The sequence below is a fragment of the Erithacus rubecula genome (assembly GCF_903797595.1).
Source record: "Erithacus rubecula genome assembly, chromosome: 15".
In the NCBI taxonomy this organism is placed as follows: Eukaryota; Metazoa; Chordata; class Aves; order Passeriformes; family Muscicapidae; genus Erithacus; species Erithacus rubecula.
Window position 1 is genome coordinate 807,752 of NC_136667.1, and position 25,767 is coordinate 833,518.

Sequence of the window (25,767 nt, forward strand, 5' to 3'; positions counted from 1 at the left end):
CATGACATTAAGGCTTGAAGCTCCATCTCACACTCTTCTACTGCTCTGCTCTCCCCTTGCTATACCTGGCAGGCTATTTTTTCACTCCCTCCCTGCCAAGGTGCTTTCCCTTCTGTTGGATTTTTCTCCCTGCTCTTGCTTTGTTCCCACTCTCCCTCCTGGTTCCTGCTGCCCCCTCCTTGCTCTTCCTCTCTCTGTGCCACCTGCTGTGATCTTCTCTTCCCATTGCACCTCCATCTCTCCTGCTCCCTGGTCTGCAGCCCTTGGAAGGGACCCTGGCTCTGTCCCTGCTGATGTGGAAATTCCCAGGAGATTCTGCTTTACTTTGCTGTCACTTGCAGTGATTGGTTTCTACCTTTCCACAATATTTTTTTTGTCCTGTGAGAAACTGCTCGCTAAAGAAAGCACATTTTTCTTGCTTACTGGGAGTTCCTGTTTGTCATTTTTATAAATCAGTGTTTATTGGCCTAATTATTGTAAATGCAGAGCCCAATAAAGGTGACTGTGATTGCAATATCTGATAATGAATTTTATAACAAACCTGCTGAGCCTGAAAGCTGCCAGCAGGAAAGACATTATGTCAGGTTAATGACAGAGAGGAGAAATCCTCCTCACTGAGCTTTTTCCAGAGCATGAAGGATCTCTGCTGGAGGGTCCTGCTGGGCTGGAGCACCTCAGGCTGCTGGGCTCTGACCCTCCAGTGCATCCTGAAGCTTTTGGGGCTCCTTGGCTGCTCCCCTGGCAGGGGAGGCAGGAGGGAGGGGTCAGACCCTGCTCTGGGTGTGCAGGTTTCAGGTGCTTGTACCTCTGCTCCTGCTCCCCCATCTGATTTAATCCCACCATGCAAATGCTGAATGTGAGGCACAGGGAAAGCAGCTTAAATAGCACCTAAAGCCAGCTCAACTCCAAATCTGCAAATAGATTAATGCAAAAAAATCAATTTTGCCCTGCAGGGGTGGGTCATCCATAGGGATGCTGGTGCTTGCTCTCACCTCCTGCCCTCATGGGGCCCTCAGGGGCTCAGAATCCCCTCCCTGCCAGCAGGGCAAGCAGCTCCTGCCTTTCCTCAGCTGTGTAGGAGCAGCCTTTTCCTGCCCACGGTGGAGGGTGTGCAGGTGCAGTTTTCTGGGAGATATGCTGCTGTTCCTGTGAGGCCCTGGGGTGAAGGTGTGGGGGATTGGTGGGCTCCCTGTGGGGTGTCTCTGGTGTGGGGATTGGTGTTTGCTTGGGTGGAGAAAAACCAAGCACTGGACTCGTCACACTGAACAAATCAAGCTGGGTTCAGTGCTCCTGAGCAGAGCCACTTGTCCCTGCAGCTGGAAGTGACCCTGCCTTGCACAGGAGGGACAAGGCAGAGGAAAGGCACAGACAGAAGGTCCTGCTGATGGAGCAAAGGGCAGAAGGTTTGTGCCTGGAGTTTCCCTGGCTGGTGCTCAGCTTGCTGCCAGGAGCATTTCCAGGGCAATATCCTGCCCTGCTCCCTGCCCAGCCCACAGAGCAGCAGCATTTCATTCCTCTCCTTCAGCTGCAATATTGCAGAAATAACTTCCCACTGCTCCCTGAGGAGACTTCAGTGGCCAGGAGAGTTCTTCCATCTCTTCCCTGCTTGCAGTGGCCCCAGAGCTGCCAGAAACTTTGGAAGTCTTTGATTCCTTCTAACTCCTTCAGTCAGGGATGCATAAAAAGCAGCTGAAGCAAAAAAAACCCCGAAACCAAAAACCCAATCAGTCATTATAATAATCAAACCCTTTAAATCCCAGGGAACTTAGCAAGGTCTAGATGAAGTCAGGTCCCTCTCCCAGGCACCAAAGCACCACCTGGCACTGGCTGGTGCCAGCAGATGCTGTCAGCAGCGCTGCTGTGGATCATTCCCCATTCTCTGTGTGTGCCATGGTCCCTCTGCCCCTGGCTGGGTGGGAGCCTGAGAAACGAGGAGCCAGGTGAATCCTTACTCCAGCTCCTAGAATGCTACTTTAATGCAAAATACATGCCCTGGAGTAAATCTCTGTTCCTATTTAAATGTGGGGAAGAGTGAGCTGCTGAATTTTAAGTACATTATCACAGAAAACAATGGCAGTGCTGGGTGAGTGACACATCTAATGAACACTGCAAGGGGAGCAGGGCTGGCAGTGCCACCCCCTCAGCCAGGGCAGCCTCTGTCACCTGCATGGGGGAATCATTTTCCCAAGCACAGTAGTGACAAATTATATGATCGATTCATGGGCTGATTGTGGTCTAATCTTGCTTAGCCCCAGTAAGCCTGGAATTGATCAAGATCTAATCTTGCTTATCCTGGACAAACCCAGGAGCAGCTCCAGATCCTAAGGTAATGCATCCTATGCAAATCCAGAATGGCTCCATTGATTTGCTGGCTGGTCACTCTGTTCTGGCCCCTCCTGCAGAGGGGTTTATCTGCATTATCTGCCCCTTGATGTGTAATGCAATCACAGCACTTGATGGATCTTGATTAACTGTTGGCAGGGAGTGCCAGAAGCTCTGGCTGCAGGACTGTGGTGCCTCTTCCAGCTGTGAGGACAGCACTTCCTAAGAAACTGCAGGACAATAGAGGGAGGAGGCTGAGAGCTGGCTGGGAACCAAGGCACCGTCTGCTCCCCTTCACCTGAGCTGAGGGAGATTTTCTTTGCTCTGACATGGCCAAGGAGCCATGGATGCCTACAAAAGGTGCAGTCTGTGTAAGTGAGGCTCCTGCTCCCACCTAGAGTGCCCCTAACCCTAACCCAGAACCTGACCCTGACCCTAAATCCTGACCCTAACCCTGACCCTGACCCTCCTCTTTGCCCCTGGAGGTTTCCACATGTGAATTCAGTGAGTAGAAGGGCAGTGACATCTGATTGTCCCCTCCCCTTTCCCTGCCCACGCTGGTACCTGCAGCCCATGCACTGAACTCCACAGGGCTGCTGCTCCTCTGATCCAAGCTGCTTCTGCTGAAAGGCCTTCCTGCCACTCTAATAACTTCAGGAAGGAAAAAAAAATAAAGAAAGTAATCACCTTCTGGGGTGGAATTTCTCCAGCCTTTACTCAGCCCACTGGGGAATTTGTCAGGAACATGGACTGTGGTTTTGTTCAGCAGTTCCTGAGTTATACCAGCACAGGGAAAATGGCATGTCTTGCAGCTTGATGTTTTTGTGATGTCTTTCTTTGCTCTCAGCTTTGAAAGAAAAATACCAGACCCAAAAAAACCCTCTCTTCAAAACGTAAAACTTGCCCTTAGCTTAATTCAGTGGAGACTTGAGCAGCTGCTCCTGCATCTCAGAGAAAAAAGGCCCCGTGCTATTAACATGTCTAAAGAAATTGGATGTAGAAATATGAAGGTCCCTCATCTTTTAAAGCTGCACTCCCTGCCTCGGGCTCCTGGCTCTGCCTGAGCAGAGCAGAGCTCTGGGATGCAAATGGCTTTCAGGAGATGCCCCTGCTGGGCTGAAGGGGGAATGTTGAACCCCAGCCCTTTGAGGAGAGGTGCCAGGAGGGGATGAGGGGCTCTCCTCCATCCTTCAGCTTCTGAACCCCCTGCGAGGTGTGGGACTGAATCCTGGGGGCTTGGTGGCAGAGCTGAGCTACAGCTGTGCCTGCAGCCTGGACTCATATTTTTCAGAGTGCTTTGATCTGAAAAGTGCTTTAGCAGTGTAAATATGAACTAGAAGGTTCTCAAACGCCCCAGAAATGTTCTCCAAGAAAATATGTTGCCTTTCCCCTTCCTTTCCCTCAAATGGGAAATAATTCCAAATTCATCCAAATGTGCTTTTCTAATCAAAGGGGCCACTTTGTACTTCTGAATCCAAGGGGAGGGGACGGGAGCAGGAATGAAACAAAACTCCTTCTCAGTGCTGTGTTTGTGGGATGGATCTCCTGTGGCTAAATCCATCTGTGTTTCCCCTTTGGTGGGAGTGGGGGATATTCCCCTGCAGCTGGGCACTTCACTTCAGAGGCTGAGCTGCAGCACAGGAGGAGGAAGAAGTGCTGGAGGAGCCCAGGTTTCTATGGCACTGTGTGCAGCAGCCTCTCTCCTTATCTTTCTAACTTGATCGGGAGAAATTGCTTTTGTCAATTTTAATTTCAGCTGAGCCGAGCAGGATAAACAAAGGGAGGTGCAGGAGAAGCAGATGGTTTGTCACAGAGCACAGAGCAGTCAGGAAGACTCTGCAGCTTTTTATAGCATTTAATGGCCTTTTCTTACATCTAGCTATCCATCACCGTGTAATTCCCAAAATAAACTGGGATTGTGCAACGTGTGTGAAGTAACCCCAATGTCACAGCAGGTCTGGAATATTCAGCCTGCAGGGGTTTTGGTGGTGACTGGGAGCAGTGACACAAACCCTTTTGCTGGTGCCTTGTTTGGAAGAGCCCTGTGGTGGCTGCTCCTGCCCCAGCTGGGGACCCCCTCTGCACTTTGGGAGGTGCAGCAGTGGCACCTGCACTCCCTGGTGTAATGGGATAAATGAGGGGTTTGTGTCCTGCCCCGCAGCCTCTCACCTGGTCACACCCAGCTGGGGACCCCCTCTGCACTTTGGGAGGTGCAGCAGTGGCACCTGCACTCCCTGGTGTAATGGGATAAAGGAGGGGTTTGTGTCCTGCCCTGCAGCCTCTCAGCTGGTCACAGCAGCCAGGGTCACCTCAGAGCTGCTGGCCCAGGTGAGAGATGAAGCAGCAGGGGAAGGACAGATCCCAAGGCCCTGCCCTGCCTTGCCTTGGCCCGTGTGGGAGCTCTGTTATCCATGCAGGAATTGCTGTGGGGGTGGAGGATGTGTGCTCCCACCACAGGGAACACTTTGGTGGGGGGTGTCCCCTCTTGCCCTGGAGGATGCTCCAGGGCTGCTGTGCCATGACAGCGTGCCCAGAGCAGCAGGGAGATGTGATCCTGGCCAGAGCTGCTGCCCTGGGGTGTGACTCAGACTGGGGGGAATTTGTTTCCATCAGAGCCGCGCCGGTGTTTGCGATCCCTTTGAAAAGGCTGCCGCGTCTGGAGCAGAGCTGCCGAAGGGGAGGGAGCTCTGGGGCTGCTGGAAGGACCTGAATCCTTGCCAGGTTTCCATCCCACAGAGCAGGGACGTGCTGAGGCTGCTGCTTGCCTTGGAACAACGGGCAGGCTGTCCCTGCTCCAGAACATCCCATTAAAGCATCCCCCTGCAATTTCACATAATGAGCAAATATGAAGAAAATCAAAGTATGTTTGAACTTCGTTAATGAACAGAAAGAGGGCTAAATGTTTCCAATAAGCTGTTTGCTGCAAATTTGCTGAATACCTACACCAGCTCTGTCCATTGCTGCTCTGCAGAGCCCAAAGCCATGAAAATCTCAGTGCTGGAGTGACAGGAGCAGCCAGAACCCGCGGGGCAGAGCTGCTGCTGGTGGCTGTGGTTCCTTGAGATAGGGGTCTTATTCAAAATCCCGGGGAGACTGTTCCAGGTGCAGGCAGGAGCATCCCCTGGGGGAGGACAACAGGGGACAGAAACAGGAGACACAAACTGGACAGGAGAAGTTGACAGGGACAGAAACAGGGAACAGGAGTAGGGACAGAAACAGGGGACAGCTGCCTGTGCTGCTGGCAGCAGCCAGAGAAGGGAAAACGTGCTCCTGGGCCTGGGAGAGAGCAGAGCTTAAAGGAGGCTCCCTGAGGGGTGGGCAAGCAGCTGGCATTAAACAGGGTTGGTCCCCATGGCGTTGTGTGCACTGCAAAAGACCTAATTAGTGCTAGTGTGCTTTGCTGTGCTGTTTGCAGAGGCTGAGCAGGGCTGTGTGCAGTACATCCCATCCCATCCCATCCCATCCCATCCCATCCCATCCCATCCCATCCCATCCCATCCCATCCCATCCCATCCCATCCCATCCCATCCCATCCCATCCCATCCCATCCCATCCCTATATCCCATCTCATCCCATTATCCCATCCCATCCCTATGTCCCATCCCTATATCCCATCCCATTTTCCCATCCCTACATCCCATTATCCCATCCCACCCTATATCCCATCCCTATATCCCATCCCATCCCAGAGTGCAGGGTTTGCTCGAGGCTTTGTTGACCAGGACAGACGGAATTTCAGCGAGCTGTGCCCTCATTCCCGGGGCTGGAAATCTGATCCTGCTTCCCCCATGGATGGAAGCACAGCTGAGCCCCCACCTGCACCCCCCGAGCTTAAACCCGGCTCAGGGGTGCCCTGCCGGGGCTGCGGGGTCTCCAGCTGCTGGCTGTCCCCTCGGGACCCTCAGCTGTCACCCAGTGCCATCCCTGGCTCCACAGCGCCGACAGCTGATTAACTGGCTAATTAAAGTGACTGATGAGGGCAGGTGGGGTGTGTTTTCACCTAGGGTATCACGTAGTTCTGGCGCAGGGGCTGGGCTGTAATTGCTGCTTTTCCCCTAAGGCTGATGCTGGTTTGCTCCCTGGCTGCAGGAGGGCTCGGTGCCCCGGTGACAGTCACGGCTGGGCTGATGGAGGCTCCTGGACGCCGTGTGGAGAACCAGGGCGTCACAGAAAGGATGGGAAAGGACCTTAAACTCATGTCATTCCAACCCCCCGCCGCTGGACGATGCTGCCCACATCCTCCTCTTCCATCCAGGTCTTGGACACTTCCAGGGATGGGGCACAGCCTCCCCACCCTCTGAGTAAAGAAATCCTAATCTAAATCTTTCCTCTCCATTTAAAACCATTTCCCCTTGTCTCATCACTGTCTGCTGGGGGAAGAGAAGTGTCAGGAGGAGAGAGGGAGAGCTCCAGGCAATGGTTTCTCTGGGATCCTGCAGTGGTGCCAAGCCTGGGCTCTGGCTGGCTGCTGCCTCCCCTGCTCCTTCTCCAGGGCTGGGGATGGCTGTGCTGGCTCCTGGCTCCTCCTGAGTGTGTCACATATCAGAGCCAGGCTTGCTTTAAAGGGGCTGCTGTCCCTCCCACACAGCACCCTCCCTTTCAGGGCTGACTCATGCCTGCAGAAATACAAAATCTCCCTCAGACAGCAGACCAGCCTCTTGGTCTTGTTTACTTCACCTGTAAACAAGATGAACCCAGGGAACAGATGCACCTTTTGCTGTTAATAGATCAAAATTATAGATGATCACAAAATAACAGTGTGCAGAATGCTTAGCTGATGTAAATTACTTTTCCCTCTATTTCCTTCCATTAGCCACCAACCATTTACTCAGGCAGAGCTCTGTCCCAGGGAAACACCCAAGCTGGATGTGGAGCAGCAGGCTGGGTAAGTGCTGGGTGAGACAGCACTGCTGATGGACTGAGATGAGATGAAGTGTGAAAATCAGAGGGACTGGGAGATGGAAGATGCTACCTGTCATATTATCTCTGTTTCTTACCAAAAGAAGGCAGAAAGCTGCTTCTGTCTGATTTGTGGTCTTCTGTTCAGGGTATCACTTGCTCCAGGACAGAATCTGACCTGCAGAGCAGTGAGCAAAGTTTGCAGCATTGGCAACAACACTGTGTGATTCAGGAGTGAGCCCTTAAACAAGATTATTACTCATTTTAGCAAGCACAGCCATACATTATGGTTAATAAAACACTGCATAAGTGATTCTCAGCCTGATCCAAACAATATATCTTGTGGCCCAGCTGGGCTCACTTTTATCCTGAGCCCCACAATCAGGATCTGTTGGCACCAGCAGACACTCAGAGTTGGCACCTGATGGCACAGACAGCCAAGATCTGCCTCTTCCCTGCCAGAGGGGTGAGTGATGTGAGATGCTGGACGGGTTCTGCTGCCACCTCCCTCCTCTGAAGGACAGGGTCCATGCTGGCTGTGCTGGCATGTTGTCCCAGGGCTCAGGGGACAAGGCTGGGCACCCTGTCCCCCTGCTCCAGGGCAGCTGGGTGGCCTCTCGAGGGACCAGACCACGCTTTGTGCCCTTCCCTGCTGGAGCAGCACCTGCTGTTTTGGCTGCCTACATGGGGATGTCTCCTCATCCCAGAACAAATGAGTGCTGCCTGCTGGGGAAGGGCAGGAAGAGCAGCCTGGGCTGCAGAACAAAAGCCTGGTCAGGGCACTCCTGTTGGAGATGAGGCCCAGAAACTTGTGGAGTTGCACCTGATGCAGGGATGGTGACAAGGCTGCCTCCACATGCCAGAGCTGCAGGAGAGCAGAGCCAGCAACCTGCCTGCAGCTGCCCTTTGCATGCAGCACCCCACCTGCTCTGCCAGGGGCTGGGAGCAGCTCGAGCAGGGTGGGACAGCAGCAGGAGCTGCTGCCAGGATGCTGTTACCCCACAAACAGGGAGCAAGCCCTTGCTCTGCAGCACGCTGGGGGGCTCTGCTCCAGTCCATCCATCTGGCATCTTTCTGAGACACTGTACTCATTTTTTTTTCCCCACCATGCCAAAACAAATCCTTGCAGACTATTAATCACTGGCTTGGAACAGCATCCACCCAGGTTCAGTTGTGATAAGAAATGCCAGCCCTTGTCTGACACCGTGTAGCCATTTCAAGAGGACATAATTGCAGCAATTGTTGGACATTTTTCTAGCTTTTTCTGCCTTCTCTCCCAGGTAATGTTATGTGATGAATGACTCCCTGACAGCCCCAGCTCAAACACCACTGCTCACCTGTGCAGGAACATGGAGCTCACTGCAGGCAGTGCAGATGGGGGAGCACAACGTGTGAATCTCAGTTTGATGGGTGAAAATAACCCACGTGGCAGTGCTGGGGCAGAGCTGGGGCTTTGATGGGTGCTTTCTGCAGTTTTCCTGTGTCTGCAGTTGCAGAAGTGGCAGGGGATGCTGGAGAGGAGGGGAGTGCACCAGGACTGGTGCTGGGCTGCCCATTGCTGGGTGTGGGATGAGGGCAGGCAGTGCTGAAATGCCAGAGCCAAGAGCAGTGAGGAAGCAGAGCCAGATTCCCTGGTGTGGGCACCTTGGTGGGATGGAGCTGGAGCCCATCAGCCCCCTGGCTGCACCTCAGCTGCTGCTGCATCTCCATTGGCAGCTCTGGAGCCAGGACAAATTGCAGCAGCTGAGGAATGCTGCTGAGATCCCCCAGCTGATGCTCAGTGCTGCAGCAGGGGCTGGATATCCCAGAAACGTTCCTGCCTGTGGGTGTGCTGGGAAGGAGCCTTGTGGCTCAGGGTAAAGGCAGATGAATGCCTGGCAGCTGTCAGCATCCTGCCAGTGCCAGGTACCCAGCTTGTGCTGCAAGAATTGCAGGGTCTCTGACCCCTTGTGTGGGGTCAGCAGCAGACTAAGGAGCAGGCAGGAATAAAGGGGGAGAAAAGCAGAGACAGGAATGCAGAACAAGTGATTCAGCTCTGTTCACGAGTGCTTTGAAAGAGGGGATGGGTGTTGCTGTGTGGAGCTGGCTGAGCTCTGTTATCTGTGGAGCTGCTCAGACTCGAGGCACTGCACTGCTGTGTTTCACTACATCTCTGTCTTTCCCCAGGTGTCTTTATTCCCCGACCTTCACAATCTGTTTGTCCATTGGGGACCCGCAGACTGAATTAAGATGTGCAGCTTGTAAGCAGGGCAGAAAGAGCAGAGATTGTCCCATCACCTGGGATAACCTTCCCCAGCAGGCAGGTCTCCTGCAGGGAGAGGCTTGGCTGCCTCTTAATTCATCCGTGGCATCACTGCTTGTGGAGCCTGGGGCCGTCTGTTCCTCACCTGAGAGGGGACAGCCAGCAGGGTCTGGTGGCCAAAACCATGCCCAGGGCAGGTCCAGCAGGGTCTGGTGGCCAAAACCATGCCCAGGGCAGGTCCAGCAGGGTCTGGACCACAGGCAGGTGGCCAAGCCCATGCTCAGGGCAGGTCCAGCACAGATCTGCACTTGAGCTGCTCCCTGCCTCACCTCCTGCACGTGCCAATGACACATCCCAACCTCCTTCTGCTTCACTTTCTACCCTCCCTCCTCTCTCCTCCTCGCCTTTAATCTTTGCTTAACTTGTTGTGCAGGCAATTGCAGGGCATTTAGTGCACAGTGATGTGTGTTTGGGGCCTGAGCTGGAAATGCAGCTCATTATCTGGAGTGGGTAATATTAAGCACTTTTCTCTGTTGGCCATTTGATCACAAGGTTATCCTGTTTGATGGTTTTATACCCTGGAATTGATTGCATGGGAAATATTTAGCCAGCATGGCTGGAATGTGTGTGTCCCCACAGGCTGCCAGGTGCAGGTGAGCTACTGCACTGTGGGGAGCCACTCAGGGGGTGATCAGCAGCCCCCTTCAGACCTTCAGGTCATCTTTGCTTGCCAGATCTGGGATTAAATCAAGCAAGCTGCTCAGTATTGTTGTCTGATCCCGCAGCTGCCAGGGGGACACAGCCAAGTGAGGTGGGGAAAAGGCTGTACCACTATTGCAGCCCCCTGAATCGTGCAGCAGTTTTTGCTTCATGTCTCAGGCCCAGGGAGACCTTAGAGCCCCTTGCAGTACCTAAAGGGGCTACAGGAGAGCTGGAGAGGGATTTGAACAAAGGCATGGAATGACAGAGAGGGGAAATGGCTGCATGCTGACAGAGGACAGATTTAGGTAGATATTAGAAATAAATTCTCTGTGGGGAAGCCCTGGCCATGGATACCCCATCTCTGTGAGTGCTCAAGGACAGCTTGGACAGGGCTTGGAGCAGCCTGGGATAATAGAGGAAGGTGTCCCTGGCTGTGGGGAGGTTTGGAAGTGCCTGATGCTTCAGGTCCCTTCCAAGCACTCCATCCTGTGCTGCTGGCTGCCCTTGCCTTGCTCTTGCCCCGTGCAGGCTGGGGAGAGGCAGCTGCCTCCAGCCCTTGTGTGCCCTGTGCTCACACTGTGCCTGCCTGGCTCCTCAGGCACCTTCAGCCAGCACCATCCCACCACTCCTCCCCTTCCCCCTGCTCTGCTGCCAGGCAGGCTGTGGAAATTGGGAGTGGGTCCAGCGGGCTTCCTCTGAACCAACACCAGTGCTGGAGCAGAGAGTCAGCCCTGCACCTGTCACTTTTTAATACAGGCTCTAAATCTGATTATGACTGCCTGTCTGGCTCTGTGCTCTGTGCTTCCTGATTATTCAGCATTATGTAATCTTTGATAAAAGATGCTGCATCAGTAAAAGTGAATTAAACTATTGAGTGATAGGAGTTTATCGAATTCCTCAGAGTGATGTTGTCCTCTCTTTGGCACTTTAACCTCTTCAGTGGAAGGAGCATGCCAGACACTGCCCTTGCTAACAGCCAGGAAACCCTGCTGACTTGGGTGGAATTGCAGGAGTACAAATAAAGTTGGATTTCAGCTTAGAAAGACAGTTTTTTATAGTCTAAAGACTCAATATTTCACAGCAGCGGTCTCTTATCTGCATTATGTGCAGAGTGCTAACAGAGTTACACAGACAGATGTCTGCAATCCTGCAGATGCTCAATAAAGTTTGGCCCTCAGAGGGCTGATGGGCAGAGCTGGCCAGGATCTCCTTACTCCAAATCCTCTTGAGAATGGGCACTGAATTCCTGCGAGATGAAAAGAAAAAAATATGTTTAAATCTAAGCTGAATACTTTGTCTTATTTTCCAAACACCCCCCTAAATATAAAAACTTGTATTTTTCTCTGTTTACGACTTCCCTTTCTCATCATGCAGTAGATGTTTCATGGCTGGATGGTCTAGGGATTTTGCTCTCAGTTTTCCTATTTCTTCATTTCCTTTTTCTATGCTACAGGTTTTTTCTTTTTCTACTTCACTGTGATATTAGAAACATTTCTAGGGAAAGAAAAACCACAAACCTAAACTGTAACTCCTGACACCAGATACTTTGAAAAGCTTTCAAGTTGTGCAGAACCGGATAAGCAAAGAAAGGAAAAAATAAACCTACATCATTTATTTTACTTCACCTAGTAGCTAAAAGGAAAAGGTGCTGGAGAGGGGGAAAACAACGCTTCAGAACTGCAAAATTAAAAGAAAGGTTCTGAAAAATTAAAAAGATATAGTTCCTCTTTGATGTTTAAAACAAATTTCAGAATTTTAAACTATTTTGTGCATGTTCTCTGGAGTTCTGCAGACTGGGGTGCTGGGGTGTGGCTTTGCTCCCCCCTGGCTCCAGCAGAGGATGAGTGGGGTTTGGGCTCCCAAAACCAAGGAGCCTTGGCTGGGGAGGGCTGGGAGCAGGCACTGAGCCCCCCTGGACCCCCCTGGACCCCCCTGGACCCCCCTGCAGCCCCACAGGCCAGGAGAGGCAGGGCTGAGAGCAGCAGATGCCTGTGAGCAAGGGCCAGTCCCCTTTCCCTCCTCCCTGCACAAGGAGTGTTTAATAAAACCCCTGCTGATACCATAGTTTTCAATGCATGTTTCAGATGCTGAGATTTACCTTTTGACAGGGATGAGAGACAGCTCTAAGTGCTGGGCTGGAAAGGAGTCATCACACTGGTGCTCAAACAAAGGGCTGCAAGCTGCACCACTGGTTTATAACTCCCAGCTTTCCTTATCCTACAGCGTGGGCACACCAGGACCCCTGTTCTGTGCTGCCCAGACCCAGCAGTGAGGTGGGTGGTGCCAGGTTCTGGTGCCACCCTGCTCCTCAGCCTGCTCCTGTGAACCCTGGGCTCCAGGGAGGAAGGTGCTGCTGCAAACTGGGCTGGCAGGGGTTTTGGCAAGGGGACACGGGGACCACCATGCCAGCAGCTCTGTGCCCCCAGCCAGGCCAGCAGGCAGTGATGCCAAGGGCATCATCAGGTGCACTGCAACAGGAGTGCTGGGCTTTGGATGAGCTCATTGTGTTGCAAGGAGTGGAGTGAAGCTCTCAGATCTCAGAGCCAACGTGTGGCATCTTTATTAATGTGCCTACTTGAGCTCCCTGGGACGTGCTGTTTTCTCCTCACCCTGGCCATCCATCTGAACTGATAATAGGACTATTAATCCATTTTGGTGACAGCACCACAGACCTCCAGTGAGGCAGGAGATGGGGAGAGGTGGGGCTGCAATCGATGCTCGTTTTGTTCCAAAGGGATCCCGTCACAGCCCCTGACAAACTGAGCACCAGCTGGAGAACAGATGCAGTGTCAACCCAGGCTACAGGTGATGTGCAGCTGGCCAGATGTGGCCTGGTGTCTCCTTGGTCTACTGGAGAGCATCCTGCAGGACAGATTTGAGAGATGATGTGTTCCAAAGAAGCCAAACCTTGTGCTCCAGGGCACGTCAGTGTTCAGGTTCCACACTCAGCAACCTCATATCAGTTATTGACCCACTTCTAATCCCCTTTCATATCCACACAGAGGGGAAGTTTCTCAGATTTCAGGGCCTTTTCAGCCCTGCCTGGTTATGAGGAAACTGGCACAGCATCCATTGTGTCAGTGATTTCCTTTATAGCAGCAGAAATACACATATGCAATAAATAAAAAAATGCAGGTCTTTTATAGGTGTGATCCATAAAGAAATATCTCGGTGGAAAAAAAGCTGGGAAATGAAATGAGGTGCTTCCCTGGCCAGCTCTTGCTCCTCTGACCAGCCCCTGCCAGCAGCTGATCCCAGGAGCCTTTATATTCAGACTGATCCTGTCTGGTTTTAAATATCTCAAGCCACAGAACTTTCTCCCTCCAGGGAACCACGTTGCAACCTCATAATTTTCGCTGTCAGCAGAGGGGATTTTTCCCCTGTGACATTCAACCTAAATGCTCCATTTCTTCATTTCCTGTCATCCCTTCTGGTGATGCCCCTTGTACTCTATTAAATAATTCCTTCCCTCCCTCTCTATTTACTCCAACCAGATCTGTAAGGCTCTTAGTTTGTCTCCCCACGGACAGCTCTTAACCAAGCAATATATATATTTAAGCCTTTTAATCTTCTTTCAGAAATCAGTCTCTCCGTGCCTTTGATCATTGGCGTGGCTTCCCTCTGAACTGCCGCCAGCCCGTGTGTGCCGAGGGACCCCCGTGCTGGGGCTGCAGCCGCACCTGAGCGTCCCTCACCTGAGCGTCCCTCACCTGAGCGTCCCTCACCTGAGCCTCTCTCACCTGAACGTCCCTCACCTGAGCGTCCCTCACCTGAGCGTTCCTCACCTGAGCCTCCCTCACCTGAGCCTCTCTCACCTGAGCCTCTCTCACCTGAGCCTCCCTCACCTGAGCCTCCCTCACCTGAACGTCCCTCACCTGAGCGTCCCTCACCTGAGCCTCTCTCACCTGAACGTCCCTCACCTGAGCGTCCCTCACCTGAGCCTCTCTCACCTGAGCGTCCCTCACCTGAGCGTCCCTCACCTGAGCCTCTCTCACCTGAGCCTCCCTCACCTGAGCGTCCCTCACCTGAGCCTCTCTCACCTGAGCCTCTCTCACCTGAGCCTCCCTCTCCTGATGCTCTCTCACCTGAGCCTCCCTCTCCTGATGTTTCTCACCTGAGCGTCCCGCGCCTCCCGCAGCTCCGGCTGAGCGGACCCAGCGCCGGGGGCTGATCCCTGTGCCCAGCCCCTCCCGCGCCCCCCTGCCGCCCCCCGCCCGCAGCCTTTCCCGGGCCGTTGCTGCGGCTCTGGGCTTGGCTTGGCTGGGCTCAGCCCGTCCTGCTGTCGCTCCGACTCGTCTTTGCGTCCCAGCCGCGCTCGCTCACATCTGTCCAAGCCACAGCTCCTTTCGCTGCTTCCTGCCCATATTTCTAATCTCACTAGGCCCTTTTTTGTGTTAATTTTCTATGCTTGCTGGAGCTCGCAGCACCTCCCAGTATAGCATCATCTGCCAAATTCATTAATGTGTAGTTTACTCCCTCTTTCCAGGTCATTAATGAGGGTATTAAATGAGAGCAGCCCTAACCTAGATCCCTGCAGTACCCCATAAACACCTCCCCCTGCTTCTAATTACCCTTTGTTTATGATCCCTCAGCCAGGTTTTCAATCCACATGGCACAGTTCAAGTCATCAGAATTAATTTTTCGTGGAAGACTTCGACAGGGCTCTGCGCCCTCGCGCCGTCCCGACCCGCCACCCCTCCGTGTCCCACCGCCGCTCCCCCGTGGGTCACAGCGACCTGCGCTGCTGCTTTCGGAGAGGAGAAGGAACACCTGCAGGGCTGCTGTCCCCGGACAGGTGCTGTCGCGCAGGATGGGAACACGGGGACAGTGTCTCTGAACAGACGCTGTCCCAGGGACGGTGCTGGTGGATGGATGCTCTCCCGGCGGTATCCCGGACACTCTCTCCCAGCCGTGTGGGGCCCCTGGCCGGGCCGTGCAGCCCGAAAAGCCCCGCCCGGGTCGGGCGTCCCGGTATCCTGGGGTCCCGGGATCGCGGTGCCCCGGTGTCTCCGCGTCTCTGTGTCCCGTTATTCCGTTATCCCGTTATCTCGGTGTCGCCCCCCGCGCGGCCGCGAGATGGCGCCCTTGTGCCTGGGAAGGCGCGGATGATCCGACGGCGCGGCCGGGCCGGGCCGGGCCGGGCCGGGCCGGGCGGGGCAGAACCGGGCAGGGCAGGGCCGGGCAGAACCGGGCAGGAGCGGGCCGGGCAGAACCGGGCAGGGCAGGGCGGGGCATAACCGGGCCGGGCCGGGCCGGGCAGAACCGGGCAGGGCAGGGTCGGGCAGAACCGGGCAGGACCGGGCCGGGCCGGGCAGAACCGGGCAGGGCAGGGCGGGGCAGAACCGGGCAGGGCAGGGCGGGGCAGAACCGGGCAGGACCGGGCCGGGCAGAACCGGGCAGGGCAGGGCGGGGCAGAACCGGGCAGGGCAGGGCGGGGCAGAACCGGGCAGGACCGGGCCGGGCAGAACCGGGCAGGGCAGGGCGGGGCATAACCGGGCCGGGCCGGGCCGGGCAGAACCGGGCAGGACCGGGCCGGGCGGGGCAGAACCGGGCAGGACCGGGCCGGGCAGGGCGGGGCGGGGCAGAACCGGGCAGGGCAGGGCGGGGCAGAACCGGGCAGGACCGGGTCGGGCAGGGCGGGGCGGGGCAGAACCGGGCAGGACCGGGCCGGGCCGGGCAGGGCGGGGCGGGGCAGAACCGGGCCGGGCCGGGCCGGGCAGGACCGGGCGGGGAGGGACAGAACCGAGCAGGACCGGGCCGGGCCGGGCGGGGCGGGGCAGAACCGGGCAGGACTCCAAGGCGTCATTTCCCGATGCCAACCACGCGGTGGGACCTGTGCCGCGGCAGAGGCACGGACCGTCACCCCTCTGCCCCCCCGGCGGGCTGCGGGGCGGTTCGCCGGGGCCGCACCGGCCCCTCTTTAGTCCTGGCGTGTTGGGAGGTTTCCGAGCCGCCTGCCCTTCCCGGTGACACCTTCCCCGGGACCCTGCGCACGGCGGACGCGGACGCAGGAGGTAAGCACGGCGCACGCACCGGGAACGCTTTATTTCATTGTTGGGACACGGCAGCGCGGTGCTTCCCGCGGGGATCAGCGAACCCCTCGGCGGCTCCCGGGAACGCAGCCCGGCGGGGCGGGATCCTCCTGCCCCAGAGGGTTCGGTCTTTGCTGCATGGACCTGGGGCGCTCCGCGGGGATCCGCCACCGCCCAGGGCGCACCCGCTGAAGTAACCACAGGTGACAGTGGCCGCGGAGCCAAAACACCGCTGCGTCCGCAGCTCTCGGGCAGCGGGACGGGCTCAGCGGCACGGGGCAGCAGGGACAGAAGGGAGAGCACGGATAGAAGGGACAGCGGGTCTCAGGCTTGGACAGCGCGCCTGTCCCGTCCCGCTCCGCTCCGCGCGGCTCCGTGCCCGCTCCGCGCCGCTCCCGTCCGCGCCGCCCCGCCCCGCCCCGGCCCGCGGCGCGATCCCATTGGCTGCCGAGCGGCGCGCCGGTCCCGCCCCCGCGCGCCCATTGGCCGCGGCTCGGCGCCGCCCGCCCCCGCGCCGCCCGCCCCCGCGCCGCCCGCCCCCGCGCCGCCCGCCGGCGCTCCGGACTGCGGGCAGTGGCGTGCGGCCGCCGCAGCGAGCGCCGGCGGGAGCGGGCTCGGCTCGGCGCTGCGCGGCTCGGCTCCTCGCTTCTCGCTCCGCTACGACTCGTCTCAGCATCCCGCTTCTGCTCCCGCGCCCGCTCGCCATGCCCGGCCCTTCCGCGGCGCCGCCGGCACGGAGCGCCTGAGCGGACGGCGTTGGCGTGTGCGCGGGGGAGCGCGGCTCCGGTGCCCGCAGCCGGCCGGCCGCCGGCGGGGCAGCCCGGCGGGCGCTGCCCGATGAGCGCGGCGGGCCCCTGAGGCGCGCGGCCGGCGGCCGTCGGGGCGCGGCGCGGCGCGGAGCGGCGGCGCGGCCATGGGCGCTCTCCCGGCGCTGCTCGGGGCCGCCTTGCTTTGGGCCGGCGCCGGGGCCCTCGTCAACCTCAAGTACTCGGTGGAGGAGGAGCAGCGGGCCGGCACGGTGATCGCCAACGTCGCCAAGGACGCCCGGGACGCCGGGTTCGTGCTGGACCCCCGGCAGCCCGCCGCCTTCCGGGTGGTCTCCAACTCGGCTCCGCACCTGGTGGACATCAGCCCCGGGTCCGGGCTGCTGGTGACCAAGCAGAAGATCGACAGGGACCTGCTGTGCCGGCAGAGCCCCAAGTGTGTCATCTCGCTGGAGGTGATGTCCAGCTCCATGGAGATCTGCGTGATCAAGCTGGAGATCAAGGACCTGAACGACAACGCGCCCAGCTTCCCCACGGACCAGATCGAGCTGGAGATCTCGGAGACGGCCAGCCCCGGCACCCGGGTGCCCCTGGAGAGCGCCTACGACCCCGACTCGGGCAGCTTCGGTGTGCAGAGCTACGAGATCACCCCCAACGACCTCTTTGGGCTGGAGACCAAGACACGGGGTGACGGGTCCCGTTTTGCTGAGCTGGTGGTGGAGAAGAGCCTGGACCGTGAGACGCAGTCCCACTACAGCTACGTGATCACGGCGCTGGACGGCGGCGACCGGCCCAACTTCGGCACGGTGGAGCTCAGCATCCGCGTCATCGACTCCAACGACAACAACCCGCTCTTCGAGGAGCCGGCCTACACCGTCAGCGTGCCTGAGAACGCCCCTCCGGGGACGCCGGTCATCCGCCTCAACGCCTCTGACCCGGACGAGGGCACCAACGGCCAGGTGCTCTACTCCTTCCACAGCTACGTCTCCGAGCGGGCCCGGGAGCTGTTCCAGATCGACCCCCAGAGCGGCCTCATCACCGTGAGCGGGGCCATCGACTACGAGGAGGGCCACGTCTACGAGCTGGACGTGCAGGCCAAGGACTTGGGGCCTAACTCCATCCCTGCCCACTGCAAAGTGACCATTAGCGTGCAGGACGCCAACGACAACCCGCCCCTCATCAACCTGCTCTCTGTCAACAGCGAGCTGGTGGAGGTGAGCGAGAACGCCCCGCTGGGCTACGTCATCGCCCTGGTGCGCGTCTCGGACCGCGACTCCGGCGCCAACGGCCGCGTGCAGTGCAAGCTGCTGGGCAGCGTGCCCTTCCGCCTGCAGGAGTACGAGAGCTTCTCCACCATCCTGGTGGACGGGCGGCTGGACCGCGAGCAGAGGGACCAGTACAACCTCACCATCCAGGCCAGGGATAACGGCATCCCTTCGCTGCAGGCCACCAAATCCTTCACCGTCAAGATCACCGATGAGAACGACAACCATCCCCACTTCTCCAAGCCCTACTACCAGGTGATCGTGCAGGAGAACAACACCCCAGGGGCCTACCTGCTCTCGGTGTCGGCCAGAGACCCCGACCTGGGCCTCAATGGCAGCGTGTCCTACCAGATCGTGCCCTCCCAAGTCAGGGACATGCCTGTGTTCACCTATGTCTCCATCAACCCCAACTCTGGAGATATCTATGCTTTGAGGTCCTTCAATCACGAACAGACCAAGGCCTTCGAGTTCAAGGTCTTGGCAAAAGATGGGGGTAATCCCTCCCTGCAGAGCAACGCCACTGTCAGGGTGATCGTCCTGGACGTCAACGACAACACGCCGGTGATCACGGCCCCGCCGCTGGTCAACGGGACGGCGGAGGTGTACATCCCCAGGAACGCGGGCGTGGGCTACCTGGTCACCGTGGTCAAGGCAGATGACTATGATGAGGGTGAAAATGGCAGACTTTCCTATGAAATGGTGGAAGGAGACAGAGGGTTTTTTGAGATCGACCAGGTTAATGGAGAGATAAGGACCACCAGAGCCTTTGGGGAGAACGCCAAAACAGCCTATGAGCTCATCGTGGTGGCTCACGACCATGGGAAAACGTCTCTCTCGGCTTCTGCCTTGATTTTGATTTACCTGTCTCCGGCCTTGGATGCCCAGGAGTCCATAGGATCTGTTAACCTCTCCTTGATTTTCATTATTGCCCTGGGGTCTATTGCAGCCATTCTTTTTGTCACCATGATCTTTGTGGCAGTCAAGTGCAAAAGGGATAACAAGGAAATCAGGACGTACAACTGCAGGTAAAGAAAGATACCTTTGTTTATGTGCACCTGCGGGTCTGCTTTGATTTTTGCCATCGCAGTTACTTTTGCGTTTGCTGCTGTATACCTGGGGGTGGTGAAGAGGGGTGGATTTGCCTTAGGAACAAAAGTGAGGTTCCTGTCTCTGTGAGAAAATTCCTTGCAAAGCTTTAAGAAACCGCTCTCTGCGAGGAGAGCGGAGTAACGAACCGACTTAACCGCGCGGCTCGACAATCTGTTGCAGCATCCCTGCTTTTCCGCGCTCCACCGCAGCAGGGTTTTACAAGAACGGCTTTACAGGGCACGGCTGCTTCCCCCGGGCATCCCCCGTGCCCACAGCTCCTGGGCCGGCGGGGGGCAGAGCCCCGCTGCCACCGCCGCATCCCCGCGGCACAGCGGCGTGGCTGGGCTGCTGGCCCTTCAAAGGAGCTATTGTGTGCCCGCTGCGGCTGCTGGCCACGCTGGCCAGCCTGGGCCGAGGGCAGCAGAGCCCCTGCAGAGCGCAGAGCAGGGCTGGCAGGGACAGGGCTGGCCAGCGTGCTGCTGCTGCCCCGCTTTGGCTGAGCGCTCCGCGGTCCGAAACGCCGGAGGGGAGGTCAGCCCCGAGCCTGGAGCCCCTGAAAGGCTGATGGGGGAAATCCAGCCCCCTGAATATGTAACAGCCTGGCGATTATTGTCTCTCTTTTACTATTCTCTGTGTTACACAAGTTAGGAGACAAATGCTAACCACACATGAATATCAATCAGATGCCATAAAAGAGCAGCTGCAATGCCTCATAAATGGTTTAATCCTGTTACTGGTGAAATAGCCATGACTTCTCCATTCCTTCGGCACCGAGTCGTTTCAGAGAGGAGGGATGGAAATTAATTTTGCTCTACCTTGGAAACGCACGCTCGCCCCTGGCAGCTCAGCGGCGCGGGGGGATGTGCGGTCTTTAAAGTTTTATTTACGCAGGAATAATGCCCGGAGTCGGGGCATTGTACCCCGTTTTCACAGCAGAAAGTGCGTGTATAAGCCTTTTTGCTCGATGGGGGAAAAATCATCTGCAAATAAAGGTCGGTCTGTGCTGTATTATGGGATGTCTAGCTTCGAGTGAAAGCTCGTAGACCAGATTTCTTGCCAGCTCGGCCCATTAAAGGAGGATAGGAGCTGAATGGATAAAAATCATGTTGTGGTGGTGCCCCTAACAGCTTCACACATACGTATAAACCTGGGTTTGACGGCTTAGGGATTAATGAAGTGCGGTTTAATTAAATAATTGGTCAATAGAGGAAGGACAGCAAAATGAATGCCTGCGGGAAATAATTGGGCTCTCGCATTGCCAAACTTAAACATTTAGGTAAACAAAACAATTAAAGCTTCATCAAGCATTGTTAGACGAGTCAGAGGCATATAGATTGTTGGCACAACAGAGATGCCTGCCTTGCTCTGATGTGTTTGCACACTCGGGGGTGCCATCAGTGTGTGTGAGCAGGAGTCAGCTGCAGAGCTGGGGAGCACCAGGCAGGCTCAGCAGGGCAGTGGCCATGGGGCACCCTCTCCCCACTCCTCCAGGCTTTGCAGTGCCTTGTTCTAGAGATTCTTCACAAGAGCTGCTGGAGAGTCTTCAAAAAAACCTGTTAATTTATGAGGCACATATGAGCGCTGTTTGACTTAGTGGCATTTCCATGCTCAGGCAATTAGCTTTCTGGAGCAAGAATATTTGTTCAAAATTTGTCTTTCCAGATAAACTGTATTATTTATTCATCCCATTATTTTTGTTGCAGCTATTGGATTTTATTTTTTTTTTTTTATGCTGTTATCATAACAAGAAGAGGAGCAAAATCCTGACTTTCAAATATTTCTGACTGTGCAAAGCATTTGATGTGCTTCCCTAGGAAATACCGAGTTGCCCAGTGCTGTGCATGTACAAATTCATGGCAGGGACTGTTGTGGTGCTCACAGTGGGAAGATGAGCTGCAGTCACTCTGAGCCAAGCAGACCCGACTAATGCAAGGTGCAGATAATTTGTCATTATTTGCTTGGGTGGTGTTTTGTAGTAACTTTTTTCCTCTGGTATTTTGCAGAAGGCAAACAAGGCACTTCATCAGTTGATTCTTTTGGCAGGTGGGAAGCAAAGAGGGAAGGAAAGGCAGAGAAAAACAAGCTTGCAGTAAAATAAAAAGGTCAAGAAGGATCATTTTTCTTTCCAAAACACACGGTTGTTTTTCTCTGATTTCTAGAAGGTGAAAGCATTTCCCAGCAGATGTGCGTGTCAGGGTGAGGGAGGAATGGAATTCAATTGGAGAAAAGATCAGGTATGATCAGGAGACAGTCAAAACACCAGCAATTTAGATAAAGCATTAATAAACAAACAGCCTTTGGAGTGGGAGAGAATTGAGCTTGCCAGCTAGGACTCCTTCTGGGTCTGCTTTATTTACTGCTATGGAAAATGAACTGGGAAAAAATTCTGCTATTTGTTTTGAATTTTCATTACGGGGACCAAATTAAATCACTTTAAAAATCCTTATTATGCATGGAAATGAATGCAGGTACCCTTTTCAGTTCATGGATTTTAACATCTCCATTTTTCTCTTCTGCAGGCTGGACTTTACTTCTAGTAACTAGATATCATCAATTACATACACTAGAACAAAACAGAAGCATTCTTCCTTCCCATTTTTTTGTTTTTACATATTTGACCTGAAAATGTTACGCATATGAAAATAAGCTAAAGACATGTCGTGCCACCAGCCCCAAACTATGATGTAACGTGACTAAGGGTGGGGGCCAAGCCCTGTGGGTTTCTGCAGGGTATTTAGCAGGGTTTGGGAGGCTCCCAGCCCCTCACTCTGCCCTCTGTCCCCCAGGATCGCCGAGTACTCCTACGGGCACCAGAAGAAATCCAGCAAGAAGAAGAAGATCAGCAAGAACGACATCCGCCTGGTGCCGCGGGACGTGGAGGAGACGGACAAGATGAACGTGGTGAGCTGCTCCTCCCTCACCTCCTCCCTCAACTACTTCGACTACCACCAGCAGACGCTGCCCCTGGGCTGCCGCCGCTCCGAGAGCACCTTCCTGAGCGTGGAGAGCCAGAGCGGCCGCAGCGCCGGCGCCAAGCACGGCTACCAGCACGGCTTCAGCGCGCCCCAACAGCCCGACCTCATCATCAACGGCGTGCCGCTGCCAGAGGTGGGCTGGGCCACAGCTGGGGGGCACCGACTCCTGGGGGCAGTGTGCACCTAGGGGCGTCTGTGTGCTGGGCACCGACACCTGGGGGACCAGTGTGCACCTTGTGGCGGTCAATGTGCACCTGGATGGGGTCAGTGTGCACCTAGGGGCGTCTGTGTGCTGGGCACAGACACCTGGGGGTGTCAGTGTGCACCTTGGGGGTGTCAGTGTGCACCTTGGGGGGGTCAGTGTGCACCTGGATGGGTCTGTGTGCTGGGCACAGACACCTATGGGGGCCCAGTGTGCACCTGGATGGGGTCAGTGTGCACCTGGATGGGGTCTGTGTGCACCTGGATGGGGTCATTGTGCACCTGGATGGGTCTGTGTGCTGGGCACAGACACCTATGGGGGCCCAGTGTGCACCTGGATGGGTCTGTGTGCACCTGGATGGGGTCAGTGTGCACCTGGATGGGTCAGTGTGCTGGACAGACACCTGGATGGTTTTTGTGTGCTGGACAGAGCACACCTGGATGGATTCTTTGTGGTTGCTGTGTGCTGGACAGAGACACCTAGGTCATTTCTCTGTGCTGAACAGAGCACACCTGGATTGTTTCTGTGTGCTAGACAGAGATATATGAGTGGTTTCTGTGTGCTGGGCACAGACACCTGGGTGTGTTCTGTGTGCACCTGGATGGGTCTGTGTGATAGGCACGGACACCTGGGTGAGTCTGTGTGCACCTGGATGGGTCAGTGTGCTGGGCAGGTCTCACCTGGATGGTTTCTGTGTGCTGGACAGAGCACACCTGGGTGGTTTCTGTGTGGTTTCTTTGTGCTGGACAGAGCACACCTGGATGGTTTCTGTGTGCTGGACAGAGCACACCTGGGTGGTTTCTGTGTGGTTTCTTTGTGCTGGACAGAGCACACCTGGATGGTTTCTGTGTGCTGGACAGAGCACACCTGGGTGGTTTCTGTGTGGTTTCTTTGTGCTGGACAGAGCACACCTGGATGGTTTCTGTGTGCTGGACAGAGCACACCTGGGTGGTTTCTGTGTGGTTTCTGTGTGCTGGACACCCCAGGGGGAGGCAGTGCTGAAGGATGGGCAGGAGGAGCAGCCAGCACTCTCCCACACCTGTGGGTTCTGGGGTCCCTGGTGTGTGGCCAGGGGTGGATGTTTCATCCCCAGACAGTGCAGGGACCCTCAGGAGTGCCCAGGAGGGGATGGGCCAGGCCAGCTCCTCCACCTGTGCAGGTGGCAGTGTGCAGGTGGGTTCTGAGTATGGCAGTGCTCAAGGGAGGAGACACTTGCCTTCCCAGAAGTTTTTTGTGAGGTTGTTGGAGGGATGTTGGTGTGTTGCTGTGGAGGCAGCTGGCTCTGCTGGGGATGCAGACAGTGCAGGATGTCTCACCTGCACCCCTGGCCCAGTGCTGTCCCTTCACTCAGCAGGACCCTGGCTGCCATGGGAGGGGTGTGTGCTACCTGCCAAAGGGACTGCTCTGATCCACACCATCCTCATCAGTTTCTTCTAATTCTTTGGCTTTCCTGTACATCACAGGCATCATTTAGTGTTGCTTGTTTGTCTCTCTTTGAATTATTGTTTGGTTTTAAGCAAAACAATCAAAGGTTTGTCATGTTTCCTGCTTTGAACGGAGTAACAATGCTGGAAAAGCAGCTGAAATATTTATGGCTCACTCTGTTTTGTGTTCAGTGTGCTGGTGTAAATGCAAGATGCTGCTGCTGAAGGCAGTGGAGCTGCTTCAGATTCCTCCTGGTGCTGCAGAGAGCCGAGCCCTCTGCTGGGCTGCTGGAGAGGGCTGGTGCTGGGGCTGGTGCTGCTGTGGCTGTTCTGGCAGGATGCTCACTGAGCCCTGGTGTCTGACTCCACTGAGGCAGAACCAGCTCTGAGAGGTCCTGTACCAGTGAGTGACCTGCTGCTGGCGTGCTGCTGGTCCCTGTCTGCCTGCAGCAGTGTCCTCTGGAGAGCATTCTGGGCTGCATCTCTGGCTGGTGCCTTGCTGTGGGCACTGGAGCAGTGCAGCATCCTGTCAGCCTGTGATTCACTGCCACCAGTCCCAAAATCCATCACATGCTGGCATTCTCCAGAAGTGCATGCTGGCAGTGGGAGGTCTCAGGTGCCAGGGAGGATGGAAGCACCATCAGGAACATCATAACTCAGCTGATAAAGTTAACAGGCAGCTGCATGCACAAGGCAGTGCTGCCTGTGCTTCTCTTTGTTGCAGCAGCTGGGCTGGGGTCTCATGGAATGTGCACTGCAGAGATTTCCCTGCCTGGTTCACCCTTCTGTGAGGGGAGGCAGGGTGCTCATTTCTCCCTGTGGCTCCAGCCCCATTTTGCCATCACTCTGCAGGTGAGCTGCACTGTGGAGAGCTGGTAGCTTGCCTGGAGAAGGCAGTTTGTGTCTTGCAGTGAGTGGCAGGGGTGTCAGAGGAGCAGAGGAACAGAGGGGTGTCCCCAGCAGCTCTGGGAGCTGGCAGGAGGGCAGCAGGCAGCTCCCCACTCTGCCAAGGGACTCTGCAAGGGAAACACGGCCTGGCAGGGATCTGCTCACTCTCTGGAGGTGCTTTTGGACAAAAGGGCAGGGTTGGGGGCTGGCGAGATCCCAGCTGGAAGCTGTGTGGGAGTTTAGCTTAGGTGGGAATGTGGATGTTATTTGGCAGATCCCCAGTGTTACACTTCCAGCTGTTGCAGGTGAAGCTTATATTGCAGGTGCTGTGGGTTCTGTTGGCTTCTAAAAATCCCAGTGTCCCTGAGAGTGAGGTGGTCCATGGTGCTGTCCTGGCACTCAGGGTGACACAGAACCCTGCAGAGGTTGTCCCATGCAGGAGCCCTGTGCTGTGCTGTGGTGCTGTGGCTCTGCAGGGTGCTGTTGGCACAGCTCAGGGTGGTGAGCATTCAGTGGGCACAGTCCCTGCCCAGAGTTTACAGAGCCAGAGCATCCCTGCAGTGCTTCAGGGGCTTTGTCTGGGCTGCTCTGACTCGCTGTTTCCCTGGGAGGCTTTGTGAGGTGCCAGCACTGGGAGACAGCACTGCTGCTCCACTAGGAGCCACTTCCCCTGATGGGAAGGCAAAGCAAGGCTGGATGACAGATCAAATAGGAGGTGACTGTGTCTGTGGCAGTGTCACTTGGCATATGGTGGCTGTGCTGGGTGAGTGATTGCCCCTGCAGAGCCACACTGCCCCGGCAGCAGAGGGTTTGAGATGTGCCTGGGCTTTAGCCTGAGCCTCGATTACCAACAGTCAGGAGCCTTGAAATAAAAGTCCCTGAGGATGGCTTGTTTGTGGAGCCTCAGGAAATGTTTCTTCTAGTGCCGTGGCAGGTCTCGGGGCTGGGAATAATTGGCTTTGT

General features: G+C 55.9%; 2 protein-coding genes across 6 annotated transcripts in view; both read left to right on the plus strand.

Moving 5' to 3' along the window:
• Positions 1-25,767, plus strand: part of SYTL4 (synaptotagmin like 4) — a 540,572-nt gene that overhangs the window by 35,077 nt on the left and 479,728 nt on the right. The window lies entirely within an intron of this gene.
• PCDH19 (protocadherin 19) overlaps positions 16,965-25,767 on the plus strand; it is a 62,335-nt gene continuing 53,532 nt past the window's right edge. For both annotated transcript variants that reach the window (XR_013775930.1, XM_079318554.1), the window contains exons 1-2: positions 16,965-19,251; positions 22,102-22,423. Coding sequence is in view for 1 of the 2 variants with exons in the window: in XM_079318554.1 (XP_079174680.1) it covers positions 17,111-19,251; positions 22,102-22,423 (2,463 nt within the window). In the remaining variant the exon portion in view is untranslated. The remainder of the gene's footprint in view (positions 19,252-22,101; positions 22,424-25,767) is intronic.